Source organism: Balaenoptera musculus, chromosome 6, assembly GCF_009873245.2.
Source record: "Balaenoptera musculus isolate JJ_BM4_2016_0621 chromosome 6, mBalMus1.pri.v3, whole genome shotgun sequence".
NCBI lineage: Eukaryota > Metazoa > Chordata > Mammalia > Artiodactyla > Balaenopteridae > Balaenoptera > Balaenoptera musculus.
In genome coordinates, this window is record NC_045790.1 from 24,317,799 (window position 1) to 24,341,240 (window position 23,442).

A 23,442-nucleotide genomic window follows, 5' to 3' on the forward strand; every position below is an offset into this window, starting at 1 on the left:
TGGATTAATTGCTAGAATTGCTCACAGAACTCAGAGAAACATGTTATTTACTAGATCACCAATTTATTATAAAAGGATACTAAAGTATATGAATCAACAGCCAGACGAAGAGATATGTAAGGCAAGGCATTGGGAAAGGGCGTGGAGCTTTCATGCCCTTTCCAGGCTCACCACTCTCCCCAATCTCCATGTTAAAATTCTAACAATAGTTTAATGGGCATCGATAAGCTGAATATACAGTATTTGTGGAAATACGCAGGCCGGAAAAAACCAAAACACTCTCTAGGGGAAGGACACTGTTCTATTGAATGCCATGACCAATTACGTAAACCTACAGCCGTGAAATGATACTGGTACAAGGATAGACAAATTGAACAATGGAGTAAAAGAGCCCAGATGCAAGCCCACATCTCTGTTGACAAGAAAAGTCTAACTGCTAAACGATGGGGACAGGATGGTCTTAAAAAAAGAGGACAATAGGCTGTCCATATGGGGGAAAACCATTCTTGTTTCTAAACTTATACCATAAACCAAACTCATTACAAGTAGATTGTGAATGTCAAAGTAATATAAGAGACTATAATATCTTTATGACTCCAGTGTAGACATAATAAAATTCACCAAAAAAATCTAAAGGAAAGACTGGCTAAAATTTGGTTAAATTTGACTACATTAAAATTAAGAACTATTGTTCATCAAAAGACACCACGAATTGAGCAAATAGGCAAATTACAGAGCGAGAGAAGATATTTACAATGTTTATAACCAACAAAAGCTGGTTCTCATCCAGCATACCTAAAGAACTATTACAATAAAAAGGAAAAGAATGATAACTCAATAGAATAGGCAAGGGGCTAGGACAGGTGTGTTGTTATAGAGGATAACCAGATAAAGATAAGAAAAGGTGCTCAATTTAATTAGTTATCAGGAAAATGCAAATAAAACCACAATGACGTACCACCTCACCACCTGTCAGGATGGCTATTATAAAAGAAAAAAAGAAAGAAAGAAAAGCATTGGCAAGGATGTGGATAAATGGGAACCCTGTGCACTATTGGTGGGAATGTAAAATGGTGCGGACGCTGTGGAAAACAATATGGAGGCTCCTCAAAAAGAGAAAACAGAACTACCGTATGATTCAGCAGTCCCACTTCTGGGTATTTGTCCAAAGCAAGTAAAATCACTATCTTGAAGAGAAATCTGCACACCCCCCCATGTTCATTCCGGTATTATTCACAATAGCCAAAATATGGAAACAACCTAAATGTCAGTCAGTAAATGAATGGTGTTGGGCTGCACCCTGGAGGGCTACAAGGCCTGCACTTTCCCAGCTTTAAGACCAAAGAAAGAGCCCAGAGTCAGTAACAGAGACATCAGTGATTTAATTGATGGGGGAGCTTACGTGTCTGAAGCAATGTCCTGGAGCAGCACCCTACCATGTGTGGCACATGGTGGGCAGGACATGGTGGCAGCCTTTGCTCCTAGGGGGAAAGGGAGATTGCCAGTTAAAGGGGAAATTATATCAGGTTGGCTTATTAGTTACTAGGGAAACCAACAGAGGGGTACGCCCCTCACCACTGTTTGATAAGCTATCACTAGCTGGGGCCTGGGGCAAGTATGTCGGAAGGTCAGTCATGTGAGTAGGGTGTAGGTGAAGCAGGCACTGGTCAGGCAGGGATGTACAGAGAGCAAGAGAACAGCCATCGTTAGTGGCCTGACCATACAAATGGATAAAGAAAATGCGGTATTTACTTACAATGGAATATTATTAAGCATTAGAAAAGGAGATCCTGCCATTTGTGACTACATGGGTGAACCTGGAGGACATTACGCTAAGCGAAGTAAGCCAATCACAAAAGACAAATACTGTACGAGTCCACTTAGTATGAGGTATGTAGAGTAGTCAAACTCATTGAAGCCGGGAGTACAAGGGTGGTTGGCAGATCCTGGCGGGGGGCACATATGGGGAGTTGCTGTTCAATGGGTATAAAGTTTCAGTTAGGCAAGATGAATGCGTTTTAGAGATCTGCCGTACAACATTGCACCTATAGAAAACAATACTGTATTGTGTACTTCAAATGTTAAGGGAGTAGATCTCCTGTTGAGTGTATTTACCACAATAAAGCAAATGCAAAATCATATTAAGATCCTATTACACCCTCCAGGATGACCTATGGAGGGTAGGAAGCCCCAGGAGTGCTCAGAGGCTGCTATGGGAGGGGGAACCGGCACACTTGCTTTGGGAAGCCGGTTAGTGTCCTCTCCTGAAGGCTGAAGCTTCTTTGACCCAGCAGCTTTGCACAGCTTTGCAGTGTGCACAGGCACACTCACTCTTGTGTGTTAGTATTAGTCATGTTCCAACTTGCAGCAAGCCAAAGCACATCAGCCACACAATTACTAGTGAGTCGTGGGAGAGTCCTAGAGTGAAACAGTCTACAGACACCCATATGGATGAATCTCACAGATATAATGGTGAGAGAGAAGCCAGACAGGAAAGGATAAATGCATTGTGAGTTCACTGATACAATATCCTAAATCAGGCAAAACTCAACTATGGTGTTTTAGAGCACATACTTGCATGGCAGTGCTTTAAAGAAAAACAAATGTGAAAGTTATGTTACATATGCTGGGGAGGGGCAATGTGAGTCTGGGGGCTTCGGAACCTGGCACTCTCCCCCACTATCATTTCTTCTGGTAAGCTTTTAAAACCTTTTGTTTTGTAAATTTTGTTTGTGTTATTAAAAGGAGAAAGTTTGTTTTCTTTAAAAAGACAAGTAAGCTCGGAGACCAAGTAAGTATTGGAAACTCTGCATCCTGCATTCTCCTCTCAACTTTCCCACTCCTGTGAGCACACAGAGGCTCTGAGAGGTCCTAGGTAGGATGCTGTTGAGCTATGTTCTACCAATTGGTTCCCAGGGTACCTCCCTACGAGGATCCCTTTCCAGCCCCTGACAGGATGCTGTTGGTCCGAGCTTCTTTTAAAAAAAAAAAAAATTATTATCTCCACTTTATCTATCTATATTGAAGTATAGTTGATATACAATATTACATTAGTTTCAAGTATAAAACATATTGATTCAATATTTTTATAGATTATAGTTGATTTAAAGTTGTTATAAAATATTGGATATATCCCCTGTGCCATACAATATATCCTTGTAGCTTATTTTATACATAGTATTTTGTTGCTCTTACTCCCCTAACCCTATCTTGCCCCTCCCCCTCCCCTATCCTTTCCTCTCTCCAATGGTAACCACTAGTTTATTCTCTATATCTGTGAGTTTATTTGTTTTATTTTTTGGATTCCACATATAAGTGATAATATACAGTATTTGTCTTTCTCTGACTTATTTCACTAATCATAATACCCTCCAGATCCCTCCATGTTGTTGCAGGTGGCAAAATTTCATTCTTTTTAATGGCTGAGTAGTATTCCATTGTATATATGTATAATGCATCTTCTTTATCCATTCATCTGTTGATGGACACTTAGGTCACTTCCATATCTTGCTGATTATAAGTAATGCTGCTATGAACATTGGGGGTGCATGTATCTTTTACATCAAATTAGTGTTTTCATTTTTTCCAGATATATACCTAGGAGAGGAATTGCTGGATCACATGGTAGTTATGTTTTTATTTTTTTGAGGAACCTCCATACTGTTTTCCATGGTGGCTACACCAATTTACATTCCCACCAACTGTGTATGATGGTTCCTTTTTCTCCACATCCTTGCCAGCATTTGTTATTTGTGCTCTTTTTTTTGATAGCCATTCTTACAGGTATGAGGTGATATCTCATTGTGGTTTTGATTTGCATTTCTCTGATGATTAGTGATTTTGAGCATCTTTTCATATGCCTGTTGGCCATCTGTACATCTTTGAAAAAAAGTCTATTTAGGTCTTCAGCCCATTTCTAAATTGGGTGGTTTGTTTTTTTCATATTGAGTTGTATGAGCTATTTATATATTTTGGATTTAACCCCTTATCTGTCATATCATTTGCAAATATTTTCTCCTATTCAGCAGGTCATTTTTTCATTTTGTCAGTGGTTTCCTTTGCTGTGCAAAAGCTTTTACATTTAATTAGGTCCCATTTGTTTATTTTTGTTTTTGTTTCCTTTGCCTTAGGAGACAGATCAAAAAAATTACTGCTAAGATTTATGTCAAAGAGTATTCTGCTTATGTTTTCATCTAGGAGTTTTATGGTTTCCAGTCGTTAATCAATTTGGGGTTTATTTTTGTATATAGTGTGAGAAAATGGTCTAATTTCATTATTTTACATGTAGCTGTCCTGTTTTACCAGCACCACTTGTTGGAGACTATCTTTTCTCCATTGTATTTTCTTGCCTCCTTTGTCGTACATTAATTGACTATAAGTGTCTGGGCTCTCTGTTCTGTTCCACTGATATATGTGTCTGTTTTTGTGCCAGTACCATCCTATTTTGATTACTGTAGCTTTGTAGTATAGTGTGAAGGCAGGGAGTGTGATACCTCCAGCTTTGTCCTTTTTCCTCAAGATTGGTTTGGCAATTTGGGGTCATTGTGGTTCCATATAAATTTTAGGATTATTTGTTCTAGTTTTGTGAAAAATGTCCTGGGTATTTTGATAGGGATTGAATTAAGTCTGTAGATTGCTTTGGGCAGTATGGCCATTTTAACACTATTAATTCTTCCAACCCAGGAACATTCAATAGCTTTCTCTTTCTTTGTATCAACTTAAAATCCTTCATCAATTTTTTTAACATCTTTATTGGAGTATAACTGCATTACAATGGTGTGTTAGTTTCTGCTTTATTACAAAGCGAATCAGCTATACATATACATATATCCCATATCTCCTCCCTCTTGCGTCTGCTCCCACCCTCCCTATCCCACCCCTCTAGGTGGTCACAAAGCACAGAGCTGATCTCCCTGTGCTATGCAGCTGCTTCCCACTAGCTGTCTATTTTACATTTGGTAGTGTATATGTGTCCATGAGACTCTCACTTCGTCCCAGCTTACCCTTCCCCCTCCCCGTATCCTCAGGTCCATTCTCTAGTAGGCCTGCGTCTTTATTCCCGTCTTGCCCCTAGGTTCTTCATGACCATGTTTTTGTTTGTTTTTTAGATTCCATATATATGTGTTAGCATACGGTGTTTGTTTTTCTCTTTCTGACTTACTTCACTCTGTATGACAGACCCTAGGTTCATCCACCTCACTACAAATAACTCAATTTCGTTTCTTTTTATGGCTGAGCAATATTCCATTGTATATATGTACCACATCTTCTTTATCCATTCATCTGTCGAGGAACACTTAGGTTGCTTCCATATCCTGGCTATTGTAAATACAGCTGCAATGAACATTGTGGTACATAACTCTATTTGAATTACGGTTTTCTCAGCATATATGCCAGTAGTGGGATTGCTGGGTCGTATGGTGATTCTATTTTTATTTTTTTAAGGACCCTCCATACTGTTCTCCATAGTGGCTGTATCAATTTCCATGCCCACCAACAGTGCAAGAGGGTTCCCTTTTCTCCACACCCTCTCCATCATTTATTGTTTCTAGATTTTTTTGATGATGGCCATTCTGACTGGTGTGAGGTGATACCTCATTGTAGTTTTGATTTGCATTTCTCTAATGATTAGTGATGTTGAGCATCCTTTCATGTGTTTGTTGGCAATCTGTATATCTTCTTTGGGGAAATCTCTCTTTAAGTCTTCTGCCCATTTTTGGATTGGGTTGTTTGTTTTTTTGATATTGAGCTGCATGCGCTGCTTGTAAATTTTGGAGATTAATCCTTTGTTAGTTGCTTCATTTGCAAATATTTTCTCTGATTCTGAGGTTGTCTTTTTGTCTTCTTTACGGTTTTCCTGTGCAAAAGCTTTTAAATGTCATTAGGTCCCATTTGTTTATTTTTGTTTTTATTTCCATTTCTCTAGGAGGTGGGTCAAAAAGGATCTTGCTGTGATTTATGTCATTGAGTATTCTGCCTATGTTTTCCTCTAAGAGTTTGATAGTGTCTAGCCTTACATTTAGGTCTTTAATCCATTTTGAGTTTATTTTTGTGTATGTTGTTAGGGAGTGTTCTAATTTCATTCTTTTACATGTAGCTGTCCAGTTTTCCCAGCACCACTTATTGAAGAGGCTGCCTTTTCTCCACTGTGTATTCTTGCCTCCTTTATCAAAAATAAGGTGACCATATGTGTGGGTTTATATCTGGGCTTTCCATCCTGTTCCATTGGTCTATATTTCTGTTTCTGTGCCAGTACCATACTCTCTTGATTACTGTAGCTTTTAGCTTTGTGGTATAGTCTGAAGTCAGGGAGCCTGATTCCTCCAGCTCTGTTTTTCTTTCTCAAAATTACTTTGGCTATTCGGAGTCTTTTGTGTTTCCATACAAATTGTGAAATTTTTTGTTGTAGTTCTGTGAAAATGCCATTGGTAGTTTGATAGGGATTGCATTGAATCTGTAGATTGCTTTGGGTAGTATAGTCATTTTCACAATGTTGATTCTTCCAATACAAGAACATAGTATATCTCTCCATCTGTTTGTATCATCTTTAATTTCTTTCATCAGTGTCTTATAGTTTTCTGCATACAGGCCTTTTGTCTCCTTAGGTAGGTTTATTCCTAGATATTTTATTCTTTTTGTTGCAGTGGTAAATGGGAGTGTTTCCTTAATTTCTCTTACAGATTTTTCATCATTAGTGTATAGGAATGCAAGTGATTTCTGTGCATTAATTTTGTATCCTGCTACTTTACCAAATTCAATGATTAGCTCTAGTAGTTTTCTGGTAGCATCTTTAGGATTCTCTATGCATAGTATCATGTCATCTCCAAACAGTGACAGCTTTACTGCTTCTTTTCTGATTTGAATTCCTTTTATTTCTTTTTCTTCTCTGATTGCTGTGGATAAAACTTCCAAAACTATGTTGAATAATAGTGGTGAGAGTGGACAACCTTGTCTTGTTCCTGATCTTAGAGGAAATGGTTTCAGTGTTTCACCATTGAGGACAATGTTGGCTGTGGGTTTGTCATATATGGCCTTTATTATGTTGAGGTAAGTTGCCTCTATGCCTACTTTCTGGAGGGTTTTTATCATAGATGGGTGTTGAATTTTGTCAAAAGCTTTTTCTGCATCTATTGAGATGATTATATGGTTTTTCTCCTTCAATTTGTTAATATGGTTTATCACATTGATTGATTTACGTATATTGAAGAATCCTTGCATTCCTGGGATAAACCCCACTTGATCATGGTATATGATCCTTTTAATGTGCTGTTGGATTCTATTTGCTAGTATTTTGTTGAGGATTTTTGCATCTGTGTTCATCAGTGATACTGGCCTGTAGTTTTCTTTCTTTGTGACCTCTTTGTCTGGTTTTGGTATCAGGGTGATGGTGGCCTCGTAGAATGAGTTTGGGAGTGTTCCTCCCTCTCTCCCTCTGCTGTATTTTGGAAGAGTTTGAGAAGAATAGGCGTTAGCTTTTCTGTAAATGTTTGATAGAATTCGCCTGTGAAGCAATCTGGTTCTCGGCTTTTGTTTATTGGAAGATTTTTAATCACAGTCTCAATTTCAGTGCTTGTGATTGAACTGTTTATATCTTCTATTTCTTCCTGGTTCAGTCGTGTAAAGTTGTGCTTTTCTAAGAATTTGTCCATTTCTTCCAGGTTGTCCATTTTATTGGCATAGAGTTGTTTGTAGTAGTCCCTTAGGATGGTTTGTATTTCTGCGGTGTCTGTTGTAACTTCTCCTTTTTCATTTCTAATTTTATAGATTTGAGTCCTCTCCCTCTTTTTCTTGATGAGCCTGGCTAATGGTTTATCAATTTTGTTTATCTTCTCAAAGAACCAGCTTTTAGTTTTATTGATCTTTGCTATTGTTTTCTTTGTTTCTATTTCCTTTATTTCTGCTCTGATCTTTATGATTTCTTTCCTCCTGCTAACTAACTTTGGGTTTTGTTTGTTCTTCTTTCTCTAGTTCCCTTAGGTTTAACGTTACATTGTTTATTTGAGATTTTTCTTGTTTCTTGAGGTAGGCTTGTATAGCTATAAACTTCCCTCTTAGAACTGCTTTTGCTGCATCCCATAGGTTTTGGAACATCGTGTTTTCATTGTCATTTGTCTCTAGGTATTTTTTGATTTCCTCTTTGATTTCTTCAGTGATCTCTTGGTTATTTAGTAACGTATTGTTCAGCCTCCATATGTTTGTGTTTTTTACTCTTTTTCTCTATAATTGGTTTCTAATCTCACAGCATTGTGGTCAGAAAAGATGCTTGATATGATTTCAATTTTCTTAAATTTACTGAGGCTTGATTCGTGACCCATGATGTGATCTATCCTGGAGAATGTTCCATGCACACTTGAGAAGAAAGTGTAATCTGCTGTTTCTGGATGGAATGTCCTATAAATATCAATTAAATCTATCTGGTCTGTTGTGTCATTTAAAGCTTGTGTTTCCTTGTTAATTTTCTGTTTGGATGATCTGTCCATTGGTGTAAGTGAGGTGTTAAAGTCCCCCACTATTATTGTGTTACTGTCGATCTCCTCTTTTATAGCTGTTAGCAGTTGCCTTATCTATTGAGTTGCTCCTATGTTGGGTGCATATATATTTATAATTGTTATATCTTCTTCTTGGATTGATACCTTGATCACTATGTAGTGTCCTTCCTTGTCTCTTGTAACATTCTTTATTTTAAAGTCTATTTTATCTGATATGAGTATAGCTACTCCAGCTTTCTTTTGATTTCCATTTGCATGGAATATCTTTTTCCATCCCCTCACTTTCAGTCTGTATGTGTCCCTAGGTCTGAAGTGGGTCTCTTGTAGACAGCATATATATGGGTCCTGTTTTTTGTATCCATTCAGCAAGCCTGTGTCTTTTGATTGGAGCATTTATTCCATTCACGTTTAAGGTAATTATCAATATGTATGTTCCTATGACCATTTTCTTAATTGTTTTGGGTTTGTTTTTGTAGGTCTTTTTCTTCTCTTGTGTTTGCCACTTAGAGAAGTTCCTTTAGCATTTGTTGTAGAGCTGGTTTGGTGGTGCTGAATTCTCTTAGCTTTTGCTTGTCTGTAAAGCTTTTGATTTCTCCATCGAATCTGAATGAGATACTTGCTGGGTAGAGTAATCTTGGTTGTAGTTTCTTCCCGTTCATCACTTTGAGTATATCATGCCACTCCCTTCTGTCTTGTAGAGTTTCTGCTGAGAAATCAGCTGTTAACCTTATGGGAGTTCCCTTGTATGTTACTTGTCATTTTTCCCTTGCTGCTTTCAATAATTTTTCTTTGTCTTCGATTTTTGTGAATTTGATTACTATGTGTCTCGGCATGTTTCTCCTTGGGTTTATCCTGTATGGGACTCTCTGTGCTTCCTGGACTTGGGTGGCTATTTCTTTTCCCATGTTGGGGAAGTTTTCGACTATAATCTCTTCAAATATTTTCTTGGGTCCTTTCTCTCTCTCTCCTCCTTCTGGGACCCCTATAATGCGAATGTTGTTGTGTTTAATGTTTTCCCAGAGGTCTCTTAGGCTGTCTTTATTTCTTTTCGTTCTTTTTTCTTTATTCTGTTCCACGGCAGTGAATTCCACCATTCTGTCTTCCAGGTCACTTACCCGTTTTTCTGCCTCTAAATAGTTATTCTGCTAAACTAAATAGTTATTCTGCTATTAGTTAGTTAGTTAGTATAGTTATAGTAATTAGTAATATAGTATAGTATATATTAGTAATATAGTAATTAGTATAGTTATAGTAATAAGTAAATAGTTATTCTGCTACTGATTCCTTCTAGTGTATTTTTCCTTTCAGTTATTGTGTTGTTCATCTCTGTTTGTTTGTTCTTTAATTCTTCTAGATCTTTGTTAAACATTTCTTGCATCTTCTCGATCTTTGCCTCCATTCCTTTTTGAGGTCCTGGATCATCTTCACTGTCATTATTCTGAATTTTTTTTTGGAAGGTTGCCTATCTCCACTTCATTTAGTTGTTTTTCTGTGGTTTTATCTTGTTCCTTCATCTGGTACATAGCCCTCTGCCTTTTCATCTTGTCTGTCTTTCTGTGAATGTGGTTTTTGTTCCACAGGCTGCAGGATTGTAGTTCTTGCTTCTGCTGTCTTATTTTGTTCTTTTTTTATGGCTGTAGTATTCCATTGTGTATCTGTACCACATCTTCCTTTTTTTTGTACCACATCTTCTTTGTCCATTCATCTGTCAATGGACATTTAGGTTGTTTCCATGTATTGGCTATTGTGAATAGTGCTGCTATCAACGTAGGGGGTGCATGTATCTTTTTGAATTATAATTTTGTCTGGATATATGCCCTGTAGTGGGATTGCTGGATCATGTGGCAAGTCTATTTTTAGCTTTTTGAGGAACCTCCATACTGTTTTTTATAGTGGCTGCACCAACTTACATTCTCATCAACAGTGTAGGAGGGTTCTCTTTTCTCTACATCCTCTCCAGCATTTATTATTTTTAGACTTTTTAATGATGGTCATTCTGACTGGTTTGAGGTGGTACCTCATTGTAGTTTTGATTTGCATTTCTCTAATAATTAACAGTGTTGAACATCTTTTTATATGCCTGTTATTGGCCTGTAATTCTTTTGTAGTGTATTTTTCTCGGTTTGGTATCAGGATAATGGTGGCCTCGTTGAATGAATTTGGGAATGTTCTCTCCTCGTCAGTTTTTGGGATAGTTTGAGAAGGCTAGGTATTTCCTCTTCTTTATATATTTGATAGAATTTCCCTGTGAAGCCATCTATCTGGTCCTGGACCTTTGTTTGCTGGGAGGTTTTTTTTGTTTTTTTTTTAAATTTGTTGTATTTTTTAAAATTTTATTTATTTATTTATTTTTGGCTGTGCTGGGTCTTCGTTTCTGTGCAAGGGCTTTCTCTAGTTGCGGCAAGTGGGGGCCACTCTTCATCGCGGTGTGCAGGCCTCTCACTGTCGCGGCCTCTCTTGTTGCAGAGCACAGGCTCCAGACGTGCAGGCTCAGTAGTTGTGACTCACGGGCCCAGTTGCTCCGCGGCATGTGGGATCTTCCCAGACCAGGGCTCAAACCCGTGTCCCCTGCATTGGCAGGCAGATTCTCAACCACTGCGCCACCAGGGAAGCCCTGCTGGGAGTTTTTTGATTACAAATTCAATTTCACTACTAGTGACCAGTCTATTCAGATTGTCTATTTCTTTCTGATTCAGTCTTACAAGATTGTGTGGTTCTAGGATTTTTTATCCACTTTTAGGTTGTCCAGTTTGTTGCTGTAGAACTGTTCTTATGATTTTTCGTACCTCTGTGATATCAGTTGTAATTTCTCCTCTTTCATTTCTTATTTTGTTTGAGTCCTCTCTCTTTTTTTCTTAACGAGCCTGGATAAAGGCTTATCAATTTTGTTTGTCTTTAAAAAAAAAACCCAGCTCTTGTTTTCATTGATTATTATGTTGTTTTTTGGTCTCTGTTTTATTCATTTCTTCTCTGATCTTTATTATTTCTTTTTTCTGCTGACTTTGGGCTTTGTTTGTTCTTTAATTCCTTTGGACAGTAAATTAGGTTATTTATTTGAGATTTTTCTTTCTTTTTGAGGTAGGCCTATATTGCTATAAACTTCCCTCTTAGAAGCACTTTTCAGTGTCACATAGATTTTTGAAAGTTGTGTTTTTATTTTCATTTCTCCAGATGTTTTCTGATTTCCTCTTTGATTTCTTCATTGACCCATTGTTTTTATAATAGGATATTGTTTAATCTCCACATGTTTTTGTTTTTTCCATTTTTCTTCCTGTAATTGAATCCTAGTTTCATACTTTTGTTGTCAGAAAAAATGCTTGATGTAATTTCTGTTTTCTAAATTTGTTAAGACTTGTTTTGTGGCCTCGCCTGTGATCTATCCTGGAGAATGTTTCACATGCACTTGAACAGAATGTATATTATGCTGTTTTTGGATGGAATGTCCTGTAGGTATCTATTAAGTCCAACTGGTCGAATGTGTCATTTAAGACCACTATTTCCTTATTGATTTTCTTTCTATATGATATGTCCCTTGATGTAAGTAGGGTGTTATAATCTCCTACTATTATTCTATTGTCAATTTCTCCGTTTTCTGTCTGTTAATATTTGCTTTCCATATTTAGGTGCACCTATATTGGGTGCATATATATTAATGAATGTTATATTCTGTTCTTGTATTGATCACTATATCATTATATAATGCCCTTCTCTGTCTTTTTTACACTTTCTTCTAAAGTCTAATTTGTAAGATATGAGTATCGCTACCATCTTTCTTATCATTTTTATTTCCATGAAATATCTCCTTCTGTCTCCTCACTTTTAGTCTGTGTGTCTTTCACTCTAAAGAGAGTCTCTTGCACATAGATGGGTCTTGTTTTTTATCCGGTCATCCACTTTATGTATTTTGATTGGAACATTTAGTCCATTGACATTTAAAGTAATTACATATAGGTATGTACTTAACTGCCATTTTGTTACTTGTTTTCTGGTTGTTTTTGTCATTCTATATTCTCTTCTTCTTCTTTTAGTTTCTTCCCTTGTGGTTTGATGATTTTCCTTAGTGGTATGCTTGTGTTACTTTCTCCCTATTTTTTTGTGTATCTATTGTAGGATTTTGATTTTTGGTTACCTTGGGGTTCATATATGTTGATCTATATATCTGCTTGTTTTAAACTGGTAGTAATTTAAGTTCAAACACATTCTAAAAAATGTACATTTTTTTACTCCTCTCCCCCACATTTTGTGTTTTTTTTTTTTTGGCCGCGCTGAGCGACATGTGGGATCGTAGTTCCCTGACCAGGTATCAAACCTGTGCCCCCTGCAGTGGAAGCGTGGAGTCTTAACCACTGGACTGCCAGGGAAGTCGCCACATTTTGTGTTTTTGATGTCATATTTACATCTTCATGTTTATCCCTTAGCTGTTTATTGTAGTTATAGTTGACTTTCTAATTTTTGTCTTTTAATCTTGTACTAACTTATGTAAGCAGCTGATCCACAGCCTTTACTATATATTTGCCTTTACTAGTGGGATTTTTCCTTTCCTATAAATGTTTACATCTTGTTGTAGCCTTTTTTTTTCCACTTGGAGAAGACCTTTTAAGACTTCTTTTAGGGTGGTTTAAGTATTGATGAACTCTTTTAGTTTTTCCTTATCTGAGAAGTTCTTTATCGCTCTTTTAATTCTGAATGATAATCTTGCTGGGTAGAGTATCCTAGGTTGTAGATTTTGCCCTTTCAGCACTTTAATATGTCATGCCATTCCCTTCTGGCCTGCAAAGTTTCTGCAGAAAAATCAGCTGATAGATTTATGGGTGTTCCTTTGTATATGACTGTTTTTTTCTTGCTGCCTTTAAATTGTCTCTTTGTCTTTAAATTTTACCATTTTAATTATGGTACATTTTGGTGTGTGTCTCTTTCAGTTCATCTTGTTTGGGACATTCTCTGCTTACTGTACCTGGATATCTGTTTCCTTCTGCAGGTTCAGGAAGTTTTCAGCCATAATTTCATCAAATACATTTTTGACACTTTTCTCTCTCTTTTCTCCTTCTGGAGCCCCTATAATGCAAATGTTAGTATGCTTGATGTTGTCCTAGAGGTCCCTTAAAGTGTTCTCATTTTTTTATATTCTTTTTCTGTTCTGATTGGATGATTTCCATTATTCTCTCTTCCAGATCTCTTATGCATTCTTCTGTATCACTTAGTCTGCTATTAAATCTTTCTAGTGTGTTTTTCATTTCAGTTGTTGTATTCTTCATCTCTGACTGTTTATTTTTTATATTTTCTACTTCTCTGTTAAAATTCTTACTGTGTTCATCTATTCTTTTCCTTAGTTCATTTAGCCTTCTTTTTACTAATGCCTTGAACTCTTTCTGGTAAATTATTTATCTCTGTTTCATTAGTTGTTTTTTCAGGTTTCTTTATTTTCATCATTTTTTCATTTCAAACAAATTCCTCTGTATTTGCATTTTGCTTAACGTTCTTTGTCTCTATGAAATTAGGTGAAACAGTTACCTGTCTTGGCCTGGGAGGGTTGCACTTGTGTGGGAGCATCTCTGTGCAGTCTGTCTGCCCAGTGGCTTTAGCAGGAGAGCTGGATCTGAAGTGAGCATTGGTCATGTCTTCCCCAGAGTGCGCTGACTGGTATCACCTTGGCGGTAGGTGGGGATGGAGATGGAGAGGGTGGAGGCAGAGCCAGATATGATCTGGGGCTGCTTCTATGCTCAGTGGTCATCACTGCCCTATTAGGATCGGGGTCTGGTCCCAAGGTCTGGAGCCGAATCCCTGAGGGTGGGGTCTGAGCTACCTCCTTTCCCTCTGAGTGTGTGCTCTTCACCCTCCCGACAATGGCACCTTTGCACCAGTGGAGATCCATGCTGGAGCAAGAGTGTCTGAGTGGTGCCTGATGTAGGCCGGTGTGTGTGCTGGTGCTGTCCCTGCACACCAGTCAGAGCTCCAGTCTGTCCTGATTTGCCACCTCTGTGAACACCAGTAATGACTGCTCCCACCCCATTCAGATGCAGGGCTGGGTCAGAGCCGGCTCTGTCTCCCACAAATGCACTTTCCTCCGTGACAGCAGCCTTTGACCTAGTGGGAAGCTGTGCTGGAGCTAGAGGTGCCGGGGTGGGTGTTCAGTGTGGGCTAGGGCACGTGTTGGAACAGTTGCAGGAAACGGACCAGAGTCCCAGGCAGTTTCAATCTGCTTCCTCTGTCTTGTTCCTAGGAGTAAGCAAGAGTGTTCACACTCTTCACAAGCGAATTCTAGGTTTGTTATAGCCCAATATGTGTTCAAACGGCTCACTCCCCAGGGAGGATCTCCAAGCCCTTGTAATCCCTCTCTACTTCTGTGTCCCCTCCTAGGGGTGCCAGTTCTGACCTGATCGCTTCTTACCCAACTCCATGTGGATCTTTACAGCCTTGGTTGTATAACAGTCTTCCTGCCAGTCTTCGGTTTGATTTTAGTGAGAATTGCTCCACATTTGATATATTTTTGAAGTGTTCCTAGAGGGAGGTGAACTAGGAGAAGGTGTCCTTCTATTCCTCCATCTTGATCTCCTCTCTCTGGTCTGAGCTTCTGATCTTCCCAAAGCACGGCGTCTGGTTCATCAGAAGTTCCTGCTCACTCCAGGGCAGGGCAGTGTGTACAGCTCACTACTTAGATTTTATAATGTCATTTTACAATTTTGTGGAATGGGCCAGTGCAAGGGTGACCAGAGCCATATTTGTATGGAGCTGGAATGACAGTCGACAGACAGGTGATGGGTTAGTGCCTGATGGCTTAGTGCTACAGAAAAATCAGAAGGGAGGTGTGGGTGTGCTAGTGCAGCTGAATGGTTCACTGCTGGTGCATAGCCTGAGGTGGGAAGTGGGGCTGCAGGAAGACCTGTGCAAGGTGTCTCAGGCAGAGGCCAGCACATGCATGAAGTTGGCACATCTGAGAAAAGGAGAGAGGACTGGTGTGTAGGGCACTGCCAGCTCATAGAAAGCATCTTTTTGGCTAGCGAAGTGCCAGGTGAATAGGACCAGAATAGGTTAGTGTAGTGTGAATTTTTCCTGTTTCTTCTAGATCCAGTGTTCTGTAAAGGCCAGCTGTCTTTGAAGGAAAAACCCAGCTTCTCGGCTAGTCTGCAGCTTTTGAGCCAAGCAGGCCTCAGGGACCCTCCTGGTGGTGCACCATCCCCTTTGGTGCCATCATCCCCTCCCGTGACTGCTGTGCCCCAAGACGTGGCCCCACCAGCTGCCAGTCCTAAGCCAGAGCCAGCAACAGGGGCTGCCATGCAGGCAGGGGTCCCAGGGACCCCTCAGGGGCTGGCCAGTGAGCATAAGACCCCCTGGCTACTAGTGGAGACTCATGATGCCCAGCTTGCTGCACAGGCCCCTGGCACAGGCCAAGGGCCTTGTGCCCCATCTCTGGAGGCCCCAGCCCACTCCATGGGTCTGGGGGATCCTGGCTCAGCCAGAGAGCCCAGCACCAGGGGGGAGCCCCTGTTGGCTTTGGCTCCTGTGTCTGGTGCCCCTGGCGGGGCCCCTCAGCCCACCCTGGGCCAGCCCCTTCCTCCACTCCCCTCTGTGGTGGGCGCCATCAGCCTGGCCACTCCCCAACTTCCCAGCCCCCCACTGGCACCTGCCGCCCCCCCTCAGCCGCCCTCAGCCTTGGAGTCAGATGGGGAAGGGCCACCCCCAAGGGTGGGCTTCGTGGACAGCACCATCAAGAGCCTGGATGAGAAGCTGCGGACTCTGCTCTACCAGGAGCATGTGCCCACCTCCTCAGCCTTGGCCGGGACCCCTGTGGAGGCAGGTGACCGAGACTTCATCCCGGAGCCCCCAAGAGGGGACGAACCCCGCACAGAGGCCGCTGGGGGTGACCTGGCCCTGCTGCCCCAGCCTGCGGTGAGTACCACCTCACCCAGAGGCACTGTCCCCAGGTGGGGGTCTGGACAGGGGCGGGGACTGACTCTAACCCAGGCCAGTGGGCATCCTGGCCACATAGAGCCGCCTTACCCCAGCCCAGGCCGTCCTGTTCTCAGAGACCCCTGCCTGACCCACCCGTGCGTGTTTTGCTCGAGTGGCCTAGGGAGGAGGAGCCCAGCCTTTGGACTGGAGGAGAGGATTTGCAGTTTTGCTGCAGAGGTGTTAGCAAGTGAGGCTCACAGCTCTTTCCTTTTTGTTTCTTTCTTCAGTTGGAAAAGTCAGAAACGGCCCTTGGATTAGATGTCACGTTGGAGCAGGCCACGTCCTTGCCAGTGACAGGTAACAAGCCATAGGCGCTACCAGCCGTCCTTACTCTGAAACATTCTGCCTCTTTACCCTTCATCCCCACAGCATCTTGGATGGGACCCAGATGTGGCAGGAGCCCGTCATGATAAAGCCTTAGTTAAAACCCACTGAGTTCTAGCACAAACCATGTATTCACACTCCAGGGGGAGAAAGTCCTCTGTCTGTGGAAATGGGTGAAAGCCCTGTTGACTGCGTGTTGGGATGTTATCAGGGGCTGTCTGGCCCCCCAGTGCTCTCAATATGTTCTGGTGGACACCCCTAGCTTCCATTTCTTTAGAAGGTTACAAGATGACTATTTATATTTTGGACAGAGTACAGGGCCGGGGAGTTCCAACAGGTCCATGAGAGCTGCCAAGCTGGAGCCATCTGTGAAGTTCTGAAACAGGATTTCCTCTGTGGCTCCTGGGTATTATGTATCTCTGCAGGAACTCTTGCTGTAGTTTTCATTTCATTATCTGAACACCTGTGTTTCAGCCCAAGGGAGTTGGTCTGACCTTCTAAGGTGTTGGTTCCTTCTTGGCCTGGAATTTCTTGGGAGATTAGCAAGATAAGGATCCAGCTGACCTTGTAACGGGACCCTGGGTGTGTGTCAGTGGCAGGCACAGCCCCCCAGTTCACAGAGCAAGGGGAGTGGACCATTGGATTCTGGCCAGACCCCTGGACAGGGCATTCTCTTATAGATGCCACACTTGAGAGGGGTGGGGCAGCTGTAATTGGGGTCAGAAGCTGTAGCATATGATGTTTACCTGCGGAAGATGAGGGTCATGGGGTGAAGCAAGAGTGTGCTGGGGAAGGGAGAAGGCGAGAGGTTGTACCTGAGTGCCTGCTCCATCTCCTTCTGACTTCTGTCCGTGAGATGTGTACCATGGGCCTCCTTCTGCAGCATCAGTGACTTCAAGTGTTGGAACCTTCCAGAGTACAGAACTCATAGGAGAGATGTAAGGAGACAGATTCTAGTTTGGAAGAGGTGAACTTTTCTGGCAGTCAGAGCTGTTGGTAATGAGCCTCCTGTCCCTGGAAGTGTGCAAAGCAAGGTTGGAGGATCCCCACCACAGGCACATGGGGAGGAGTATCATATGTTGCCTAGGATTGGGGTTGCATGACAGACGGGTCTAGGTCTTCCCAGGAATCTGTGAGGGGGGCAGCCCCCCAGCCTGGCTGGAGGCTCTGTCAGCCCCTGTCACCACCCCCAACCTCCCACAGCATGTCAGTCCAGCTCGGGCTAACGCACAGCCTCAGCTTTCTTTTGCTGTGTGCAGGTCTCAGCTCAGGCCAGACTCCCACACATGAGGTCCTTCTGCTTCTGTTGTTTACTCTTCACAGCAACCTGGGAAGGCTGATCAGAAATATCACCTGTAGATGGGGAACTGAGACAGCCTCAGATGATGGGGACCTTCCCTAGACATTGGAGCAGCAGGGTTAGGAATTAGCCTTATTGATCTGATCTTCCAGGACCTCATAAGACCCTTTTATCATCAGAACATGTCAGGGAGAGAGAAGGTGATGCCATCAGGTGATACAGATATCAGGTGAGACAGGGTGACATCATCAGGGGTACAGAGAGGACAGGTGAGACCGGTGATAGTCATCAGGTATGTAGAGGGCCTGGCTGCGCCTGAGGGTCTGGAGCAGGGGTCTTCAGGGACCTGAGTGGTGTTGGGCTGATGTCTCCCTGCTTTTCTGGGTTCTAGGGAATCTCCTGTGAAGTGACAGAGTTAAGATGTCAGTAGTTTTCGTTTTCCTAGCTGCACACACACCTTCTCACTGCCACTCCTTTTCTCTTCTGACTGGCTGCTTTTGGGCTATTCCTGCCCTTGTTCTCTGTACCAGCCTGAGTAATGATTTTGACGTTCCTACAGCAGAATCGTCTTTGAGCAGCATGCTGGGCTGTGAGGGAGGACAGGTGGCCTCAGATTCGCCTGTAGTACCCAGTGTCCCCCAGGTAAGGAGTTTTCTCCAGTGAGACGCTCAGTGGGTTGGCGGGCTTGCTCTCTGATGGTGTTTGTGTGGAATCTTTTCCTTTCCACTGTCTCCCAAGGATGCCCCTGCTTCTGCCATCCCTGCACATCTGGAGCCCACAGATTGGACCAGCAGGGTCCCTGGGGAAACCTTGGCCGAGTCCACGCAGAGCTGCCCGGGGACATTGACTCAGCGTGGCCAGGACAGCCATCCCCAGACACACAGCACTCTGGTCTCGGGATCCCCTCAGAAGTGGCCAGGGCAGCAGGATGGCAGCTCGCCAGCCAAAACTGTGGGCCGGTTCTCAGTGGTCAGCACCCAGGATGAGTGGACTCTGGCCTCCCCCAGTAGCCTGCGGTACTCAGCCCCACCTGACGTGTACCTGGACGAGGCCCCCCGCAGCCCAGACATGAAGCTGGCTGTGCGGCGGGCACAGACGGCCTCCTCCATTGAGGTCGGCATGGGCGAGCCCATGTCCAGTGACTCTGGGGACGAGTGCCCTCGAAGGAGGCCCCCCATGCAGAAGCACACCTCCCTGCCTGGCAGCGGTGGTGGTGTGGCCAGTGACTTTGTGAAGAAGGCCACTGCCTTCCTGCACAGGTCCTCTCGGGCTGGCTCCCCAGGCCTGGAGACACCCAGCAGGATGGGCGTGAAGGTCCCCACCATCAGCGTGACCTCCTTCCACTCCCAGTCATCCTACATCAGCAGTGACAATGACTCAGAGATCGAGGATGCTGATATCAGAAAGGAGTTGCAGAGTCTTCGAGAGAAGTAGGTCCTGCGGACCAGGTTGGGTCCGGGCCATGGTGTCAGGGAAGTGTCTGGCAGCTGAAGTCCAGGTCCTGCCGTGTGCACTTTGAGCTGCCTGGGCCGTGTGACAGGGTACAGGCGATGTCCCTGCCGTCAGATCTGGTCCCTGGTCTCTGAGGGCCACACCTCCCCTCATCCTTTGGTCTCACACACAGGCCTTGCTCACACTCGCTCTCTCCCCCTGCAAGTTTTACCTGCCCCTGCTGTGGTCAGGGTCACTGAGGTACAGCTACACCATGAAGTCTCCTTCAGGGCAAGAGGGCCCCACTGTACAGTTACTAAGGTGGGGAGAGGCTGGTGTCCTTGGGAAGGAGTGGCCATGGGCTCTTGGAGTGGGCCCAGAGATGGAGACGTGGGCAGGAGGAGCCCGTGCCTCTCTCCCACTATTGGCTCTGCAAGGAGAGCCCCAGCCCCGCCCTCACCTCAGCACCTGCTCTCCCCTTCCCCTGCCCCAACACTAGTCCTAGCTGCATGCTCCCTGAGGAAAGCCAGCAGGGGCCACCCGGCCCTTTCCTGGACTGTTCTAGAAACTGCCCTTGCCCACAACCAGTGATTCTACCCGAGTCTTCATGGCAGCTTCCTACCCACGTGACCTGTCAACTCGACTCTATTCCCAAGGATGGTGTTGCTTGTGGGGTCAGCCTGAGCTGGAAGCTCCACTGGCCAGGGCTGGAGCCCTGGGTCCCTGGATAATAACACGTTTTCTGTAGACTTGCTTGTGCAGGCTTCCTCTCCTCTGAGAGGCCTCTTGGGCCCTGTTCCCTCACGTGGAAGAAGTAACACTTATTTGCCTGATAAGCTGAGGCAACCTTCCAGTTCTCAGCACTGATTATTTGTTGCTTCACCCATGTTCATGATTAGGGTTTGTGTTGTAAGCATAAATGTGTGAAGTTGTTCATACCGCTCCCCCTACCACTAAAAAACACAGCAATGTTACAAGTCTGGATATCAGAAAACTTGAACCTCCTTAGGCTGGCCTTGATGCAGTTCTCTGTTGCTGGGTGTGTTGATGCCAGAGACCCCCAGTGATACTCTCACTTGGCTTAGATGTAAACAGAAAGTGACGTTTAAATGCCCCTGTGTCCCCTGTGCGTGGCCCATCTGCCCAGGCTATCCTGTGGGCTCCCCGCCCCACTCCTCACACCTGTCCTGCCAGCCCCGGGCTCTCCTGCAGGGGGCCTCGTGTTGGAATCAAGCAGAATGCCCACCTGGCTTCCCTCTTCCCTTCCCTCCTGCAGGCATCTGAAGGAGATCTCGGAGCTACAGAGTCAGCAGAAGCAGGAGATCGAGGCCCTGTACCGCCGCCTAGGCAAGGCGCTGCCCCCCAACCTGGGTCTCTTCCACACGGCACCTCCAGTCGGCCGCCGGAGAAAGACCAGCAAGAGCAAGCTGAAGGCGGGGAAGTTGCTAAACCCCCTGGTGCAGCAGCTCAAGGTCGTGGCCTCCAGCACAGGTTGGCCCAGGGCCCTCCTGGCCGCCCTCAGGCGTGGGAGCGGGGCAGGCGGGAGGCAGGCACTAGGCCCTGAAAAAGCGCTTCTTGAATCTCCTTCCACTGGAGCAGGGAAGCCTTTTCAGGCCTGGGAGAGCTGGGGCCTCCGCCCCTCCTGCCGGGAAGGAAGGACTGAGGGGCAGGCTTTCTTGGAGTCCTCAGCCACCTGTGGGTTGCAGTGTGCTCCTTGCAGAATGCTGCCTGGGATGGGGGCTGCTTCCTCTGACCCCGTTTCTCAGGCATATGTCGCCCCCTGACGGAGGGGGTCGAGCAGCTGCCTTGTTGGGGGGAGAGGATGGTAAGGCTCCCCCACCCGCAGTCTTTAACCGCAGTGCCCAGGCACTGAGAGTGCACCCTGACCCCGAGCCCCCACACTCTGGGCTGGGGACCCAGTGAGCTGAAATCCCCAAATGCGCCAGGTAGGAAGCCAGCAGTGAGTTGACCTTAAGTCCTCCCTCTCCATGTTACAGATAACCTGCAGGGCACACGTCCAAGAATTACAAGGATTACACAAAACTACATGAATTCCATGCCAATTCCTAAAGCTAACATGAGACTTATGAGAGTGAGGACATCCGCAGGTCCCCTTTGAGCCTAGGTGTGCATCTCCAGGTGTGCTGTGGTCCTTTCACTGCACTTGCACAACACAGGCTGGCACAGTGTTGGTGATTAGTGGAAAGAGTGGTCATTTTCTTTGATCTTCCTGACACCCCCACATGGGTGACCCAGCCATGCACCCGTTGCCTGCAGGGACTCAGCTTCCCCAAGGTCACCCAGCAAAGAGCAGGGAGGATAGACATGGCCTGAGCTGGCTGGTCTGTCCTGTGGTGCCTCATCGTGCCTGTCACCCCTTCTCCCCCCAACCCAGGTCACTTGTCAGACTGCAGCAGAGCCCCTCCTGCTAAGGACCCTGCCCAAGCTGGGGCAGGGCCCACAGCAGCTTCAGACCCATGTGGGAAGGCAGTTCAGACCCAGCAGCCTTGCTCCGTGCGGGCCTCCCTGACTGCAGACATCTGCTCCGGCTTGGCCAGTGATGGAGGCGGAGCGCATGGCCCAGGTGATTCCCAGCTCGCCCGTCTCTGAGCATGTGCTAGCCTCATAGGGCCCGTGTGGCATAGAGGGGACGTGAGCTGCGGCCAAGGCAGCCGACAGCTTCTTAAGGAAAAAAATGATAGACGTAGCTTTTGAATGAAAAAAGTGGATGGCCTGCCCATCATCGAGTCTTGCTGTAAGCGGCTCAGAGGGAGGTGCGCTTTGCAAGAGCCGGCCTGGGGAAGGCGCCAGGACCAGTGAGAGGTCAGATGTGGCGTCTGCTGCGTGCTCTGCGCCGGTTCCCAGGCACTGACCCACCCCGTCCCACCCCATTCCCCACTAAACATGGGTCCTTCCGTCAGGAGGGCCAGCTGGGGGGACGAGGGCACAGCTCTCGAGCTGGGAGATTGGCCTTGAGGAGGAAATGCTCGTCACCGCTGCCGTGGACGTAGCAGCTACGCGATGAGGTGCTCCACCCCCACCATCTCTGTCCAGAGAAGTCGTGGTGACCGCTGCCGGTGCCCACCCCCCACCCTGCCCCGCACGCTCTCCTGGGGTCCGCTTCTCTTCCGCTCCAACACTGCCTCCTTTGCATTACATGGTCAGTGGCTGTGGTCCTCTGGGCTGGGCTAGGTGGAGCCGTGGATGCTAAGTGAAGAGGCTGATATGGCTTGTGGTGTGTAGGAGGAATCCCAGAGACTGTACTTGATGCCTGTCTCTTTGTTTTCTTCCCTCTATATTCATTTGCAGGCTGGACGGTTTACCACCCAACGTCTGAGAGAGTGACCTATAAGTCTAGTAGCAAACCTCGCGCTCGATTCCTCAGTGGACCCGTGTCTGTGTCCATCTGTCTGTATTTGTTCTTTTGTATTTTATCACCTCCTGGCCCTTGGTTTCTCCCCTGCCCCTCCCTGTCTTCATTACCTTCCATACATTCTGTAGGACGCCTACCCCACCCCATTGAAATCACCTGTTTAATATAAGAAACGGAACCCCGTCCATGTCCACCCTTCTGGCCCCACCACAAAGCGCCAGTGCATGCTCTTGGCTGGCTCATGCCCGGACACCAAAAGCATGTGCAGTGGCTCACCCACTCCTGGCCTTGGGCGCTCTGCCGCCAGGGCCCCAGGTGCTCTGCATTTCTCTCGTCACTCGTTTGTTTAGTGTTTTTTTCTTTTTTTATGTTGGACGTAGTTTTATTTCTGTTGCGATTGTGGCAAATTTACACGTCCGCTGTCCCCAGCTCCAGCGACAACAAAAAGACAACCCCGGCCTTCTCTAGACGCATGGTGTGTTTCACACGTGTCTGGACTCTGAAGACATGCATGTAGCAAGCTGAGACAGTTCTAGAAGGTCACTGGAGGGTGTAACTTCTGTACAAGGGCCGTA

General features: G+C 44.9%; 1 protein-coding gene across 11 annotated transcripts in view; it reads left to right on the forward strand.

Annotated features, from left to right (window-relative positions):
- The window catches only part of WNK2 (WNK lysine deficient protein kinase 2), a 148,418-nt gene that overhangs the window by 89,628 nt on the left and 35,348 nt on the right, over positions 1-23,442 (forward strand). For 6 of the 11 annotated variants that reach the window (XM_036855342.1, XM_036855337.1, XM_036855344.1 and 3 more), the window contains 7 exons: positions 15,553-16,376; positions 16,667-16,736; positions 18,623-18,705; positions 18,802-19,493; positions 20,771-20,985; positions 21,890-22,078; positions 22,804-22,902. In XM_036855342.1, coding sequence (XP_036711237.1) covers positions 15,553-16,376; positions 16,667-16,736; positions 18,623-18,705; positions 18,802-19,493; positions 20,771-20,985; positions 21,890-22,078; positions 22,804-22,902 — 2,172 coding nt within the window. The remainder of the gene's footprint in view (positions 1-15,552; positions 16,377-16,666; positions 16,737-18,622; positions 18,706-18,801; positions 19,494-20,770; positions 20,986-21,889; positions 22,079-22,803; positions 22,903-23,442) is intronic. The other 5 variants (XM_036855340.1, XM_036855341.1, XM_036855343.1 and 2 more) reach the window with 3 other exon arrangements.